Source organism: Lithobates pipiens, unplaced genomic scaffold (assembly GCF_037356315.1).
Source record: "Lithobates pipiens isolate NorthernLeopardFrog02 unplaced genomic scaffold, aLitPip1_a1.2 Scaffold_19, whole genome shotgun sequence".
NCBI classification, from domain to species: Eukaryota; Metazoa; Chordata; class Amphibia; order Anura; family Ranidae; genus Lithobates; species Lithobates pipiens.
In genome coordinates this window covers 222,900,692-222,917,230 of record NW_027507764.1, presented here as the reverse complement: position 1 = coordinate 222,917,230, position 16,539 = coordinate 222,900,692, and the positions used below count along the sequence as shown (strand labels likewise).

The following is a 16,539-nucleotide window of genomic DNA, read 5'->3' as shown; positions in this document are numbered from 1 at the left end:
AAACGGAAGTGAGTGCTATAATTAACAGTGTTTTTTATTGTCATATTGCTAAAAAAAAAAAAAAGTTGCAGACAGTGGAATCCCGCTTTAATATCAAGAGTTCTGGATTATAAATCACTCCGTAAGTTATATTGTTCAATGGTTCTGCCATATCTTGATTATTGTGCAGAGGTTTGGGGCAATAATTTTACAGTATAAATAGTATATATCCAATAATCACATTGCAAAAGAGAGCAATACGGATCATTTATAGGGCAGGATATAGGGATCACACAAGTTCATTATTCTTAGGTAAAACTTGTAAAATGTTTGAATAAGGTGCAATTATAGACAGCACAAATACTATTTAAAGCAAAAAACTATTTACTACTGGGCAATATTCAAAAATGATTCATGGAAAGGGAGAGGGACTATAATCTAAGGGCAACATCTGATTTCAAGACTTTGTGCGGATAGGCCTCATGCAAATAGAACTCTCCTAGAAGCCAGCAGCATTTTTGCAGAAAATACATGGGCACATAGGCTAACATGCAGGGGAGTTTAGATGCAGGAAAAAAGCACCTGGCGCCCCTAAAAGCAGCAGCAATAACATCCAGTGAGGATGAGGCCTCATTGTGGAGCTCAAGAAATGTCCAAGCATAAACCAGCTTAAAAAGAGGTATAAAGAGATGATTCTTACAAGGTACAAGAATGAAGGGGTTTGAATTATTATTGTTTTACTTTTTGCTTTTCTCTTTCGTTTATTGAGGGACACAGCACCTTTAATCTTGACCTTAGGGTTATATCGCCACCTTCAGGAGAGGACTAAGCAGAACACATAAAAACAGCAAAGCTGTACATTACCGCCCAGGGGGTGGTCCTACTGACTATAACCCCTCACTCTGCTTCCAGCAGCTCGTTTTTTTTTCTGCCTGGTCTAAGAGAAGGACTTGGCTCCCTGTGGGGAACAATGGTCCTTGAAATTTTTTCTTTTTTTTGCAGTTTTTTGACTCCTGTGATCTACAAGTCAACAGCCGGACTGGGGGCAGGCTGGATAATATAGATCCTGGTAGTCTACCCAGCCTGGCCATTGAGTGTGTGCAGACCTTAGCTCCGCACTAGGTCGGCCGCGACATGCCCTGTCTGGTCCAGGAGCGACCGGTGAGCTATATGCTCCGGGCCACACATATGACCAGACTAATGCTGTCCGCGTCACAGTGTGCCGTGGCCGACAGCCACCCCGTACTGCTTGGGTGATGGGCCTGTCCATGGAATGCGTCCAGCAGTCCCAGCAGGAGGGGTAAGTACGGTTCCACCTGTTTTGGCAGGATGGAGCAGCTAGGCATTCCCTGGGAGGTCAACTAAGCGGTCTCTCCATCTTCCTTTCTTCTCTCCCTTTCCCACCTCCCCATGCTAAGGGGCTGCTGTGTGACTGGGCATAGGGGATGCGGAGCACGTACCTGGCCAGGGGTCCTCTGGGAGCTTTCTGGGTCCTGACGGGGCTGCGATGGGCGTTTGGTGGTCCACTTGCTTTTTCCCTATTTTAGTGCCATCCTTGGGGTATCTGTGTGCTGCATGTGGGGACTGGCCGTGGCCATTTTTCGGTGGCCGTTGCCATTTTCTTTTAGATGCAGCCATGTGCTTAACCGCGGCCATTTTCTTGGAGTCCGGTGGCCATTTTCCGTCGGTTGTGGGCGCTTTTACTGAGGAGGCCAGCGGCCATTTTTTTAGTAGCATCAGAATTGTTTTACTCTAGCACTGAGCGCTGGTTAAACCTGAAACAGCGAATCTGACACAGGACACCTCGTGGCGGGTAGAGTGGACAGCAGCAGCACAGCGCAGTACCTGGGTCAGGGTGGTGAGTCCTGCGAGAGGCCATTCAGTCTGTGGCAACTAGGAGGGTGGGCATTTTTCGTTACTTGCCATAGTTCCTGAAGGTTGACAGGCGACAGTGGGCCAGCATGGCATCAGAAGCTGTCGCTTCTTCCCTGTTAAAGCAACCGGTTCCCCTGCACCCACCTGCGGTGCCTATGGACGCTCTGTTGGCGGTCCTGGCATGTTTTGTTGCCAGGGTAGAAGCGGCGTGTGGGCGCAAGGGGGGATAAAAACGCTCCCCCCCCCGCCCATTGAGGAGAGCTCTGATTTAGACTCTGATCCTGCTGTGGCAAGCAGCCCCTGTTCTGACGTTTCAGAGGATGTGGACCAGGACAGTGAGGATGACTCCTGTCAGCGCAGGAAAAATCGCTCGTAGGAGCACTTATTACAGCGGTGCGGGATACCTTAAAGATAGAGGATACGACGTGGGCATCTGCAGAGGTGTCGGTCCCTTTTGGTTCCCACAAGCCAGCCCGCACTGCTAAGGTGTTTCCGTATATAACTTATTTTGATACGTTTATTTACGAGGAGTGGGGAGGCCCGCAGCGGGCCTTTTCAGTCCCGAGACGGATGGCGGTGCGTTAACCCTTTGAGGAGAGTTTCCTGATAAAATGGACATCTCCGGTTATTGAACCCCCGGTATCCAGGTTAAATAAGGTAACTACAATTCCGGTGGAAGGGTCCCCCTCTTTCAAGGACCCTGCCGACAGAAGAGCCGAGGCGGTTGCCCGGTCCATGTTTATGGTGGTGGGGTCAGCATTACTGAATGGGTGTCAGAAACCATGAATCAGATCGAGACAGAAGTACAATTAAATGACACTTGTTTATTAAATAAAAATAAAAAGGTAAATAGAGAAAGCGTAGCCAGAGTCCAGTAACCGGATCGAGTAGTCAGCCAGTCCAGAGTTCAATAACCAGATAGGGTAATCGGCCAGGCCAGAAGTCAGGGATCCAAGTAGAGCAACAGCAAGCAGGATAAGGAGCCAGAAGGGATGTCAGCAATCTAGGCTTTGAACAGAACCGCAGGAGATGGTTTCTAGTGATGTGACCAAGGCGAAGGCAGATATGAAGTGAGCTGGACAGCTTTAAGGAGGCAGGTCAGACGAGCTGGATAAGGAACAGCTGGTAACTGTGGAGAGAGATGGGAGCTGGCAATTAGCTGACAGCTGAGCAGCCAGCCCAGAGAAGGAAGGGCTAAGCCAGCCCTGACAATAGGCTAATTTGTTGCACCGTGAGTTGGAGAAGGAACAGGTTTCCCCGATCTGCGTGGAACTAGCAAACCCGTTGGTGCAGGGCCTTAAATATGTCTGTGATGCGGCCCTGGATATGGTCCCTTTGCTTTCTAGGGCCTCGGTATCGGCAGTAGCGCTGCGTCGCCTGATTTGGCTTAAATGCTGATCCGCGGACCAGGCATCTAAGAAAGTGCTGGCGGGTTTGCCTTTCCAAGGGGGCCGCCTTGCAGAGTCTACGGTATGGTGGACCTCCCTCCTTTTCGACCAGTGGGTCTGTGAACTGGTTTAGTCATGCTACAAGATCATTTCTTTCTTGTCCGCCAAACGTATTTTTTACCTCCAACCTTCATCATCTCTGGCTTATCGGGAGGCCCTGTTTGGGGCAGTACAGGACCTGCTGCTGCGCGGGTTGATAGTACCCGTCCCAACGCCGGAAAGGTTTCAGGGATTCTACTCCAATCTGTTTGTAGTCCCAAAGAAGGAAGGGGTTCATCCGGTCCTGGATCTCAGGGCCCTCAACTGCTTTGTGAAGGTGCTAAGGTTCATGATGGAATCTGTTCATTTTGTGGTCTCTGCATTCCATCAGGGGGATTTTTTGGCGTCAAGGACGCATACTTGCATGTCCTCATATGCATCAGGCATCAGAGGTTTCTACGATTTGCGGTCGGAGAAGAGCACTACCAATTTGTAGCTCTCCCCTTTGGCCCAGCGACGGCACCAAGGGTCTTCACCAAGGTGCTAGCCCCAATTCTGGCGTCGCTAAGACGAGGGATTGCAATAGTGGGTTACCTGGATGACCTCCTCCTGAGAGCAACTTCTGCCTCAGAATTAAGGGAGGATGTGGCGATCACCATACAGACTCTCCGGGAGTTTGGCTGGATGTTGAACCTCCAGAATTCGGTGTTGGTGCCGACTTAGCACCTGGAGTACCTGGGATTGATTCTGAACTCCTCAGGGGCGAGAGTTTTTCTCCCTTCGGAAAAGCTGAAGACTTTTCAATTGGTGGTGCAGTTGTTGGTGTCCCGCCCAGTGGTTGTCGATGCATGTTATTTTTCAATTTTTTGTTGTATTTTCCACATTTGTTTGTGTTACAACCAAAAACGTAAATAGATTTTATGTAATAGACCAACACAAAGTCCCACATAATTGTGAAGTGGCAGAAAAATGATAAATGGTTGAAAATATAAAGCACTCCTGAGTGAATACTTTGTAGAACCACCTTTCGCTGCAATTACAGCTGCAATTCTTTTTGGGTATGTCTCTACCAGCTTTGCACATCTAGAAAGTGAAATTTTGTTACCATTCTTCTTTGCAAAATAGCTCAAGCGCTGTCAGTTTGGAGAGTGTCTGTGGACAGCATTTTTCAAGTCTTACCACAGATTCTCAATTGGATTTTGACCTGGCCATTCTAACACATGAAGATGCTTGATCTAAACCATTTTATTGTAGCTCTGGCTGTATGTTTAGGGTTGTTGTCCTGCTGGAAGGTGAATCTCTGCCTAGTCTCAAGTCTTTTGAAGACTTTTTTTCTAAAATTGCCCTGTATTTGGTCCTATCCATCTTCATAACAACTCTGACTAGCTCCCCTGTCCTTGGTGAAAAAAAGCATCCCTACAACATGATGCTGCCACCACCATGGTTCACGGTGACAATGGTGTGTTCAGGGTGATGTGCAGTGTTAATTTTCCACCACACAGCGTTTTGCTTTTAGCCCAAAAAGTTAAATTTTGGTCTCATCTGACCAGGGCACCTTCCTCCACATGTTTGCTTTGTCCCCATATGACTTCTTGCAGATGGGACTTCTTATGGCTTTCTTTCAACAATGGCTTTCTTCTTTCTACTCTTTCATACAGGCCAGATTTGTGGAGTGCACTACTAATAGTTGTTCTGTGAACAGATTCTCCTACCAGAGCTGTGGATCTCTGCAGCTCCTCCAGAGTTAACATGGGCTCCTTGGCTGCTTCTCTGGTTAAAGCTCTCCTTGCCCAGCCTGTTAGTTGAGGTAGATGGCATGTCTTGGTAGGTTTGCTGTTGTGCCATACTCTTTCCATTTTCGGATGATGCGTTGAACAGTGCTTCATGAGATGTTCAAAGCTTGGAATATTTTTTTTATAACTTAGTCCTGCTTTAAACTTCTCCACAACTTTATCCCTGGCCTGTCAGGTATGTTCCTTGGCCTTCATGATGCTGTTTGTTCACTAAGGTTCTCTAACAACCCTCTGAGGGCTTCACAGAACAGCTGTTTATATATACTGAGATAAAATTACACACGGTGCACTTTTGATTACTAATTGGGTGACTTCTGAAGACAGTTGGTTGCATTCGATTTTAGTTAGGGGTATCGGAGTAAAAGGGGCTGAGTACTAATGCACGCCACACTTTTTAGATATTTATTTGTAAAACAATTTAAAAACCATTTTTCTTCCATTTGACAATTATGTGCCACTTTGTGTTGGTTTATCACGTAAAATTCCAACATAATACATTTACGTTTTTGGTTGTACCATGACATAATGTGGAAAATTTCAAGGGATATGAATACTTTTTTGAAGGCACTGTATGAATGAATGCATCGGTGTGTCTGTATGTATGATTGTAAAGCAAGATTACTAGTAATTAGTATAATATATTGGAATTCGTGATCGCTGTCATGTTTTAATGAGCCCACCCCCCTTCAGTTAGAACATGCTGAGGGAACACAGTTCGCCCCCTAATTTTTAACCCCTTCCCTGCCAGTGACACACATTAATCTGTGCATTTTTCTTGCACTGATCGCTGTATAAATGCCAATGGTCCAAAATAGTGTCAAAAGTGTCTGAGCTGTCCACCGCAATGTCAAATTGCAGATCTCCACCAGTACTAATAATAAAAATAATTATTAATAAAAATGTCATAAATCTATCCCCTATTTTGTAGACGCGTTAACTTTTGTGCAAAACAAATTATACGCTTATTGCAATTTTTTTTTTAACAAAAATATGTAGAAGAATACATATTGGCCCAAACTGTGGAGGAAATTTTTATATATATATATATATATATATATATATATATATATATATATTTTTTTTTTTTTGGGGATATTTATTATAGCAAAAAATTATTGCTTTTTTTTTTTCAAAATTATAACTCTTTTTTTTTTTTTTGGTTTGTTTGTTTATAGAGCAAGAAATAAAAACCACATCAGTGATCAAATACCACCAAAGGAAAGCTCTATTTGTGGGGAAAAAAACAACTTAAATTTTATTTGGGGATAACGACGCACAACTGCACAATTGTCAGTTAAAGCGACGCAGTGTTGTATCGCAAAAAAGGGCTTGGTCAGGAAGCAAGTAAATCCTTTCCAGGGCTGAATTATTTCACTTTACTCTTGCTATTTCTTCTTTATGTTTAATGTTTTTTACATGTTTGAAATAAACTACTATTATTATGATTCTCAGCACATTACAACAAGCCAACTAATATAGAAAAACAAAAAACTCCCCAGTATACCCAATAGCAAAACAGTGGGTTGCAAAAGCAGACTTCATGGTGTAGAGTATATGTTAAGATCTTCTGTGCCTGATTTTTCTTCAATGCTGGCTGCAGGCTGATTGGAAAGCGAAAACTCCCCACTGTGTTGTATCCTGACAGCCCCTACTGTTAGAATACACTGATTAGAGATGTGGTGTAGATAGATAATTTTCCAACAAACCTGTACTCTGGAATGGCCATAGATGGATCAAAATTCGTCCAGGCCTGGCTGAACCAGCCAAATTGTGATGCATCTATGGCCAGTTTTAAGGATTTCGTGATTTTTACATTTGTGTATTAGATTATCTAATATTTGCTGGACAGTAACACTCTACAGTTTAGTGGAGATCATTCGTTATCAGTAATAAATCTTTTCTTCTGATCTGTAATAAATTAAAAACTACTAAGTATAGTTTTGTAAGGACTAAATCTACTGATTAAATAACAAGATTCTCTCTGTTTAAGGCAAAGCACAGGAGGTTGAGGCTGAATTAATGCAATCGCATCATATAGAAACAACACAACTTCATAAAAAAATTGCAGAGAAAGAAGATGACTTAAAGAGAACGGTCAAAAAGTACGAAGAACTCTTTGAGGTAAGAGTTAAAGGCCTGGTCAGATTTGTTACTATAGTAACTAATTTGGTATTGGAAAATGTTTATTTGCAATAGAATTTTGTTTTTCATAAATGCAATACCCGAAACTCTGGGAAATAACCTATTGCTATAAAATCATGATTAAGCCTTTAGCAATAAAAAATGTTGTTCTGCCCCAGTCACCTACCCATTACAGCAGGGCTTGACAAATTTGCTTGGAATCTAGGAGCCAGCTAAAAAAGTTAGGAGCCAGATCCGTAACGGCAATCTGGACCTGTCCCTGGCCTGACATGGAGACCAGTGAAGGGAAGATAGCCCCCAAGCTCCCAATATATACTCAGCATAGTGTCCTCTGGCTCCCTCCACATCGCCCCCACTGTAGTGTTCTGTGCCCCTTCACATCACCCCCCCCCCCATTGTTTTGTCCTCTGCCCCTTTACAAACCCTCCCCATGTTTTGTCCTCTGCCCCACCCCCTATAGAAGTTTCTTGTGCCCCCAAAACAGTGCCTTTTGTACACCCTTCACATCACCTACCCCCCCCCCCCCCTCCAATTGGACTGTCCTCTATACCCCCATAGCCATATCCTCTTTACCACTTCCCCTCCATAGCAGTGACCTCTGTTCCCTGCAACCATCAACTGTGAACCATGTGAGTTGGCCCCACACCAATATCGGTAAGTTTCTGACCTATATCGATATTTTGAAAAATTATGAATATCAGCCCTAATAATTGGCCACTCTGATAATCGGTTGACCCCTAACTGTAACGTTTGTGTAAACCAATCAATATATGTTTTTTTTTTTTTATATATCAAGAATACGTTTTATCAAGAATTAAAAATCAAGAAACCGCATTACAGATTCCAGACAGTCTGTGGCGTGCAACAATTAGACATATTCCCAAGCCCACATTTCAACAGTCAGTTGCCCTCTAGGGGTCCCACATAGAAGTCTCTGCTTGAATTCAAGGCATTGATCATGTAATTGAACAGACTCTTACAGTTGTGCTCTTAAGTTTACATATCATGGCAGATTTTATTATTTCTTTTCTCAGAGAATATGAACGATAACACATAAACTTTTCTTTCACTCATGATTAGTGTTTGGCTGAAGCCATTTATTATCAATCAACTGCGTTTACTCTTTTTAAATCATAATGGCAACAGAAACTACCCAAATGACCCTGATCAAAAGTTTATATACCCAAGTTCTTAATACTGTGTATTGCCCCCTTTAACCTCAATTACAGCTTGAAGTCTTTTGTGGTATTTGTGGATGAGGCTCTTTATCTTCTCAGATGGTAAAGCTGCCCATTCCTCTTGGCAAAAAGCCTCCAGTTCCTGTAAATTCTTGGATTGTCTTGCATGAACTGCACGTTTTGAGATCTCCCCAGAGTGGCTCAGTGATATTGAGGTCAAGAGACTGAGATGGCCACTCCAGAACCTTCACTTTATTCTGCTGTAACCAATGAAAGGTTGACTTGGCCTTGTGTTTTGGATCATTGTCATGTTGGAATGTCCAAGTATGCCCCATGCACAGCTTCCTGGCTGATGAATGCTAATGTTCCTCCAGTATTTTTTGATCATTTACTGCATTTATCTTGTCAGCAATTTTGACCAAATATCCTGTGCCTTTGTAGCTCACACATCCCCAAAACATCAGCGATCCACCGCCGTACCTTTATTATAGGTCTTGTTGACTCCTCTCCAAATGTAGTGTTTATGGTTGTGGCCAAAAAGCTCAGTTTTGCTCTCATCACTCCAAAATGATGTGTGGCAGTGGCAGTAGGTTTGAGGCTTGTCTCTGTGCTGTTGGGCATATTGTTAGCGGGATACTTTGTGGTAATTGCTTTCTTCTGGAGACTCGACCATGCAGCCCATCTTTCTTCAAGTGCCTCCTTTTTGTGCATCTTCAAACAGCCACACCGCATGTTTTTAGAGTCCTGTATTTCACCTGAAGTTATTTGTGGGTTTTTCTTTGCACCCCAAACAATTTTCCAGAACGTTATGACAGAAATTTTACTTGGTCTACCTGACCATGGTTTTGTTTCAACAGAACCCTTCATTTTCCACTTCTTGATTTAGAGTTTGAACACTGCTGATTCGCGTTCTCAGTTCCTTGGATATCTTTTTATATCCCTTTCCTGTTTTATATAGTTCAACTACATTTTCCCCACAGATCATTCGACAATTCTTTTGCTTTCCCCATGACTCAGAATCCAGAAACGTCAGTGCAGCACTGCATGAAAGATGCAAGGGTCTATCAGGAGTCCAGAAACTCATTGACCTTTTTATACAGACACTAATTACAAGCAAACAGATCACAGGTGAGGATGGTTACCTTTAATAGCAATTCAAACCCCTTTCTGTCAACTTGTGTGCATGTTGTCAGGTCAAAATCATAAATGTAAACTTTTGATCAGGGTCATTTGGGTAGTTTTGTTGTCATTATGATTTAAAAAGAGTAAACACAGTTGATTGATAATAAATGGCTTCAGCCAAACACTAACCATGAGTGCAGAATGTTTTGTGTTATCATTCACATTCTCTGAAAAATGGCCAAGAATTCATAAATTCTGCCAGTGTATGTTAACTTGTGAGGACGACCGTATTTATTCCATACCTCAACAGCCTTTACCACAACAGTCTATCCAAATCAATTCTACTGTGGAGAGGCCAATATATGCCTATTGGGATTTTTTTTTTTTTTTTTACGAAAAATATGCAGCAGAATACATATTGGCTTAAATTTATGAAGGCTTTTTTTTTCATTTATTAGATTTGTTTTATAGCAGAAAGTAAAAAATATAGTTTTTTTATTTTTCAAAATTGTTGGTGTTTTTTTGTTTATAGCACAAAACATTTAAAACACAGAGGTGATCAAATACCTTCTATTTGTGGGGGAAAAAAATAATATAAATTTTATTTAGGTACAGCTTTGCATGACTGCACAATTGTTAGGTAAATAACATAGTGCCATATTGCAAAAAATGGCCTGGTCATGAAGGGGGGGGGGGGGATCTTCCGGAGGTCAAGTGGTTAAATATCCGGTAGCAGTCTAGCAATCTAAAGACTCAAACTCATTATAGATTCTCTTTTTAAATGGTAGGGCACAGGCATATAAAAAAATGTTGGCATGGCTTGGGTATCCTGAAAGCTAGTGGTCAGAATAGCCTGCAAGCAGAACGAAAGAAATCTATATATGAATTGGCAGATTTAGAAAAATGTACTTTAGTTAGGTCATAATGTTTGAGCTGCTGATAGTGGTTCTACAAAAGGTAAACCGTATGGAATTCCCTTTTTAAGAATCTCTAAAATTGTAATTGTTAGGCCGCGTACACACGCGCGTCCGTCCAACAGTTTCAGCAAACAGTCCGCTCAAAATTAGCATGGACGGACATGCCCACACACGACGAACGAACAGTTTGCTGAAACCGTGCGCGATGACGTGAACAGCACGTACGACGGGACGAAAAATACGACGTCCTATACACTGCATTATAGCTTTCGGCGTGAAAATCCTTTCTGAGCATGCGCGCAACTTTGTTTGACGAACAAGCCTACACACGAGCGGGCTGTTCGCTGAAACAAGGTTTCAGCGGACAGTTTTTCGGAATTTCCGAAAAACCTTGTCCGTCCAACTGTCCGCTGAAACTGTCCGCTGAAAGCCCACACACGAGCAGACTGTCCGCCCAAACACTGTTCAGCGGACAAAGTTGGGCGAACAGTCCGCCCGTGTGTACGCGGCCTTACACAACTATTTGATTCTGTCTTGAGATTATATAAATCCATCTGGTATTATGGCAAAGCTTAGATGAATTTAGTTGAATCCTATGGATTTATCAGGAGAAATAGGCATTTGGAGTTATTTGAAGAGCAGTGGACTAGGTCCATAAAACTTTCTGTGCTGTACACTGTGAGGAGTGTTTTGTAGCTCTTGCTAAAGATTCATACAACACCACTATGGCTCCTGCAATAAATATACCTATCTGTGCACATAGAAAAGCACTTTACAGCAGGTAAAAATGTGCATTTTACACATGATTTCTTCATCAAGCATAGCCAGATTATAATTTCCCAGCACACCGTTTACCATTGTTGGCATGTTTGGGACACCTGTAAACAACTCTCAGATCTTTAAAGGGTAACTCCATTTTTCTGGGGAAAATAAATAAAATATGTATAGTGTATACAATTGTGACACAAGTCATATTGAAATGAAATGTTATCTAAAATTCCATTTCCTTTTCAATCTGCAGTCATTTTCTGTAAAATGCAATATAGCTACCTGGAGGCATTCTGTATATAGATGTGTACAGAACACCCCCCCCCCCCCCCCCCCCAATGTAATATCCTGCTTGTGGGATTGACTTATTGATTTTCCTAGAAGTTTGCAATAAGACACAAGTAAAATTTTTGACATCCCTTGCAACAAAAATTAAGTTTTTACTCTCAAAAGGAAATAATTTCTAAAGGGATGTAGACCCAGCCACTTTCCTTATTAGAGCCCTGCAGGTGCAGCTGCTGACAAACAGCTATTCCTTCAGAATAACAAAAGGTAGGAATCTGCAACAGTTTGTTCAAATCCTTGCAATGTACATACAGTATCTCACAAAAGTGAATACACTCCTCATTTTTGTAAATATTTTAATATATCTTTTCATGTGACAACACTGAAATAACACTTTGCTACCATGTAAAGCAGTGAGTGTACAGCTTGTATAACAGTGTACATTTGCTGTCCCCTCAAAATAACAACACACAGCCATTAATGTCTAAACCATTGGTAACAAAAGTGAGTACACCCCTTAGTGAAAATGTCCAAATTGTGCCCAAACTGTCAATTTAATTTATGTGGCCACCATTATTTTTCTGCACTGCCTTAACCCTCTTGGGAATGGAGTTCAACAGAGCTTCACAGATTGCCACTGGAGTCCTCTTCCACTCCTTCATGACGACATCAGTTAGATGGTGGATGTTAGAGATCTTGCGCGCCTCTACCTTCCGTTTTGAGGATGCCCCACATATGCTCAACAGGGTTTAGGTCTGGCAACATGCTTGGCCAGTCCATCACCTTTTACCCTCGTTTTTTGTTTGAATACTGCCCTGTGGCCCAGCCTCTGAAGGGAGGGGATCATGCTCGTCTCCGGTATGTCAGAGTACATGTTGGCATTCATGGTTCTCTCAATGAACTATAGCTCCCCAGTGCTGGCAGCACTCATGCAGTCCCAGACAATGACACTCTATCCACCATGCTTTGACTGCAGGGAAGACATACTTGTTTTTGCAATCCACACCTGCTTTCTGCCACACATGCTTAACACCGTCTGAACCAAATATGTTTATCTTGGTCTCATCAGACCACAGGACATGGTTCCAGTAATCCATGTCCTTAGTCTGCTTGTCTTTAGCAAACGGTTTGCAGACTTCCTTGTGCATCTTCTTTATAAGTGGCTTCCTACTGGGACAACCATGCAGACCAGTTTGATGCAGTGTGCAACCTATGGTCTGAGCACTGACAGGATCACCCCTCCATCCCTTCAACCTCTGCAGCAATGCTGGCAGCACTCATACATCTATTTCCCAAAGACAACCTCTGGATATGATGCTGAGCACGTGCACTCATCTTCTTTGGTTGACCATAGTGAGGACTGATCTGAGTGGAACCTGTCTTGTTAAACTACTGTATGGTCTTGGCCACCCTGTTGCAGCTGTGTTTCAGGGTCTTGGCAATCTTCTTGGAGCCTAGGCCAACTTTATGTAGAGCAACAATTCTTTTTTTCTTTGCCACGAGAGGCCATGTTGAACTTCCAGTGACAAGTATGAGAGAGTGAGAGCGATAACACCAAATTTAACACACCTGCTTCCCATTCACACCTGAGACCTTGTCACATGACATCAGGCAGGGAAAATGGCTAATTGAGCCCAGTTTGGACATGCTTACTTAGGGGTGTACTCACTTTTCTTGCCAGTGGTTTAGACATTAATGGCTGTGTTGAGTTATTTTGAGGGGACAGCGGATTTACACTGTTATACAAGCTGTACACTCACTACTTTACATTGTAGCAAAGTGTAATTTCTTCTGTTTTTTTCACATGAACAGATATAATAAAATATTTACAAAAATGTGAGAGATGTACTCGCTTTTGTGAGATACTGTAGATCACCCAGACTGTAATGGTTTTTTTTTTTTTCTCAACAAAAGTGGAGTGTATCTTTAAATAGATGTTGTTCATTGCCATATATCAGTTGTATGCTAAAAAATTTAATTGCAAAATGTGCCTTTCAGGAATTGAAAATAATGTTTACCAGTCACATAAGGCTGTACTACATTCATTGGAATAGTTTACTTCTGATTGCTCAAGAGGTACCTGTGGTGTGCATGATGTGATGTTTCATCTCAATTTTCTTACAACAGTGATAATTCTATAGATAAAAACTCTTAATATTTCCTTAGTCCAAAATCTTTCCTTATGTACTTTCCTTGAAAAGCCCATTGATATTATTTTATACTTTTTACTTTTCTAAAACTTGATAGTCAGCATTTTTATACACTTTAGAGCTTTACATTTATTTCAAACATGGAGAAAGTGGTACTTATCTCAATATAGAATTTATCTCTAGGAAATTACTTTAAAAAAAAATGGGTATATAGCCAACTTTAGGTGATGGGCACTGGCACGCCCAAGACAGGAAGTTGCCTCCCTATATAGCGCCTCCATTTTTTCGCCAGTGTCTAAGGTGTTGGTCACGGTTAAAGATGTTTTTATGAAGAGCTCCACTGGAGCAATCCTTGCTGGACGAGTAAGCTAACAAAACTGAATCTATTCAAAGTGCCATTTAAAGGCCAAAAGTGAATGGTACCGGTCCTAATCACCGAAGGAACAAGGTTTTTCCTGTAATGCCTCTCTTGAAAGGACTGGACCCTGGGACCCAGTTCTTTGGTTATTAAATACAAAAGCCTTTCTGGCAAGGAGCTATACAGGTCCAGGGGAGTGGAAATCCCTTTTAAGGAACCCGGTCCCTGAAGGTCTTTGTCTCAGCCCGCCGTGATGGATGAAGATTGGATCTGGCTGGTTACCAACAGAATCCTGCGGCGGGGATAAGGTAAGTGAAGGTCCCAAGGAACTTGGTTTACTTAAGATTCTTCTTTGAGCAAAAAATAAATAAAAAAATTATTTTCATGCATAGATCACCACTAGATGGCGCAGGGAGCCTACTTAATGGTTAAGTCATTATTTGTCTCCACAATAGCCAAAAAAAAAGAGAAGGGGATTTTTTTGCATATCTCTCATGGGGTTCTGCAGGAGGGTCGCAGCCACTTTGGATGAAGGGCAGAGGAATTACTGCAGCTCCCCATAGCACAGTATCCTCCTTGTAAGACCATGAGCAGTCTGCCTCCTCCCCATAGGGCCGGGATTTCCCCCTTCCTTCAGGGCTTCCTTCCATACCTGACCCGTATGTGCCACTCATTTCCCACCCCACCCCCCACCGCTGCCGAGATCCCAAGCAGGAATCTCAGTTTGAATTACAGAGGCGTTCCCGGGGCGGTACGAATGGCGTGGCTTAGCGCGAGGCTGGGAACATGAGTTCAGCATTGACGTCCTAGTTTTCAGCCAGGAGAGCATCTAACTGACAGAGGAGACACAGTGGTAACTTGGGGGCTTTTGGGGGATGTATACATACATTCTGAATGGCACTTTTGCTCAAGCATCAGGCTGACTATAATTAGCAGCATTTATTGCTGGACTAAGGATCAGCAGTGGATGCGCTTGTCTATTTATTTACCTCTGTTTGTTGCTTGCACTATGCCTCCTAAAAAGGTGGTTTCAACCCCCTCCCGCCGCAAAAAAGGTTCCAAAGGCATCTCCATCAGGCTCTGAGAACCCTGGTCATGCCTCCATAGTACTTTCCTCTCCAGACAGACCAGAGGTAGCTGACCAGGATGAGCCGTTTTATTTCCCTGGTGCAGCAGCTGTTTCCAATCCTCCAGCCCCTGTTTGTTACTAAGGATGCCTTATCCTCAGCTCTGGTTGGGTTAGAATAGAGGCTAGCTGCTTTAATCGCATCCTCTTCCCAGAGTGGGACGAAACGCGATAGATCTCCCTCCCCCATTCTGGACTTCCTGTCAAAGGAGCAGCACTGGCCAGAGGAAGAGGAAGAACCTTTTTCAGCCTTGCAATCTGAGAAATTGCTAGCACAATCCCTTACTGAAATGGTCCTCTCTGCTTTCAAGTTAACCTTGACAGAGTCAGCCGAAAGGCCCATTTCTTCACTAGGTTCGCTAAAGCCCCTACAGGCTCTTCACGCCTTTCCTGTTCATCCATTGCTGAAACAGCTTATATATGCCGATTGGGTTCACCCAGATAAGCATTTTCTCACTCCTAAAAAAATTTCAAATCTCTATCCTATGGAAGAGAAATTTACCAGGAAATGGAGTATTCCAATAGTGGATGCTGCTATCTCCTCTGTGAATAAAAGCCTGACTTGTCCTGTAGACAATGATCAGATGATCAGGGATCCAGTAGATAAAAGGCTAGAGTCTTTACTGAATACTTTTTCTACGGCAGGCGCGTTAAATCAACCTGCTGCTGTTGCAAAAGGCATTTGTCAATCCCTAAAAGACCAGCTGAAACAGGTTTTTAGAAAGATTCCAGTTCAGCAGGCCCAAGATTTAGCTGAACTGCCTAGCGCATTGTGTTTTGCAATTGACGCAATTAAAGTTTCTAGTAATAAGCTTCTCTCCGTACGCTCCTATTGGTGCATATGCATAGGATCTTGTGGCTGAAAAACTGGTCAGCCGAGGCCCCATGCAAAAAACTCTTGGCTGGGTTTCCGTTTCACGGTGAATGGTTGTTTGGGGGTGTCTATGATAAATATATCCAAAAGATTTCAAGTGGGAGAAGTACCTTGTTACCAGTTAAACGAAGGAAAAAGTGTCCCTCATTTAAACAAGCCTCCTCTACAGGGCAGGGGCAACTGCCTCTAGGCAGTTGCAATGGCCTCCGCCATCAGGTTCATGAGGTAAAACTTAAGGTCATGCCTAGGGACAAAAGAAGCCATGGGGGAGGATACCTACAAAGCAGAATTCTAAAGCCTCCTTATGAAGGGGCGCCCCCGCTCACTCGGGTGGGGGGGAAGGCTTTTGCAGTTTGCAAGGGTGTGGCAGGAAGAGATTCAGGACAACTGGGTCACCTCCAGAATAGCTCTAGGTTACAAACTAGAGTTTCGAGGATTTCCATTGCCTCGTTTTCTGAGGTCAGGCGTTCCCAAAGATCCAGGGAAAAGGCAATCCCTGTTCCTGGCATTAGACTGTTATCTCAAGGTGTGATCATGGAGAACCC

General features: G+C 43.0%; 1 protein-coding gene across 7 annotated transcripts in view; it reads left to right on the top strand.

Moving 5' to 3' along the window:
- GOLGA4 (golgin A4) overlaps window positions 1-16,539 on the top strand; it is a 223,384-nt gene that overhangs the window by 144,699 nt on the left and 62,146 nt on the right. For all 7 annotated transcript variants that reach the window (XM_077491722.1, XM_077491720.1, XM_077491725.1 and 4 more), the window contains one exon: window positions 7,065-7,195. In XM_077491722.1, the coding sequence (XP_077347848.1) occupies window positions 7,065-7,195 (131 nt within the window). The remainder of the gene's footprint in view (window positions 1-7,064; window positions 7,196-16,539) is intronic.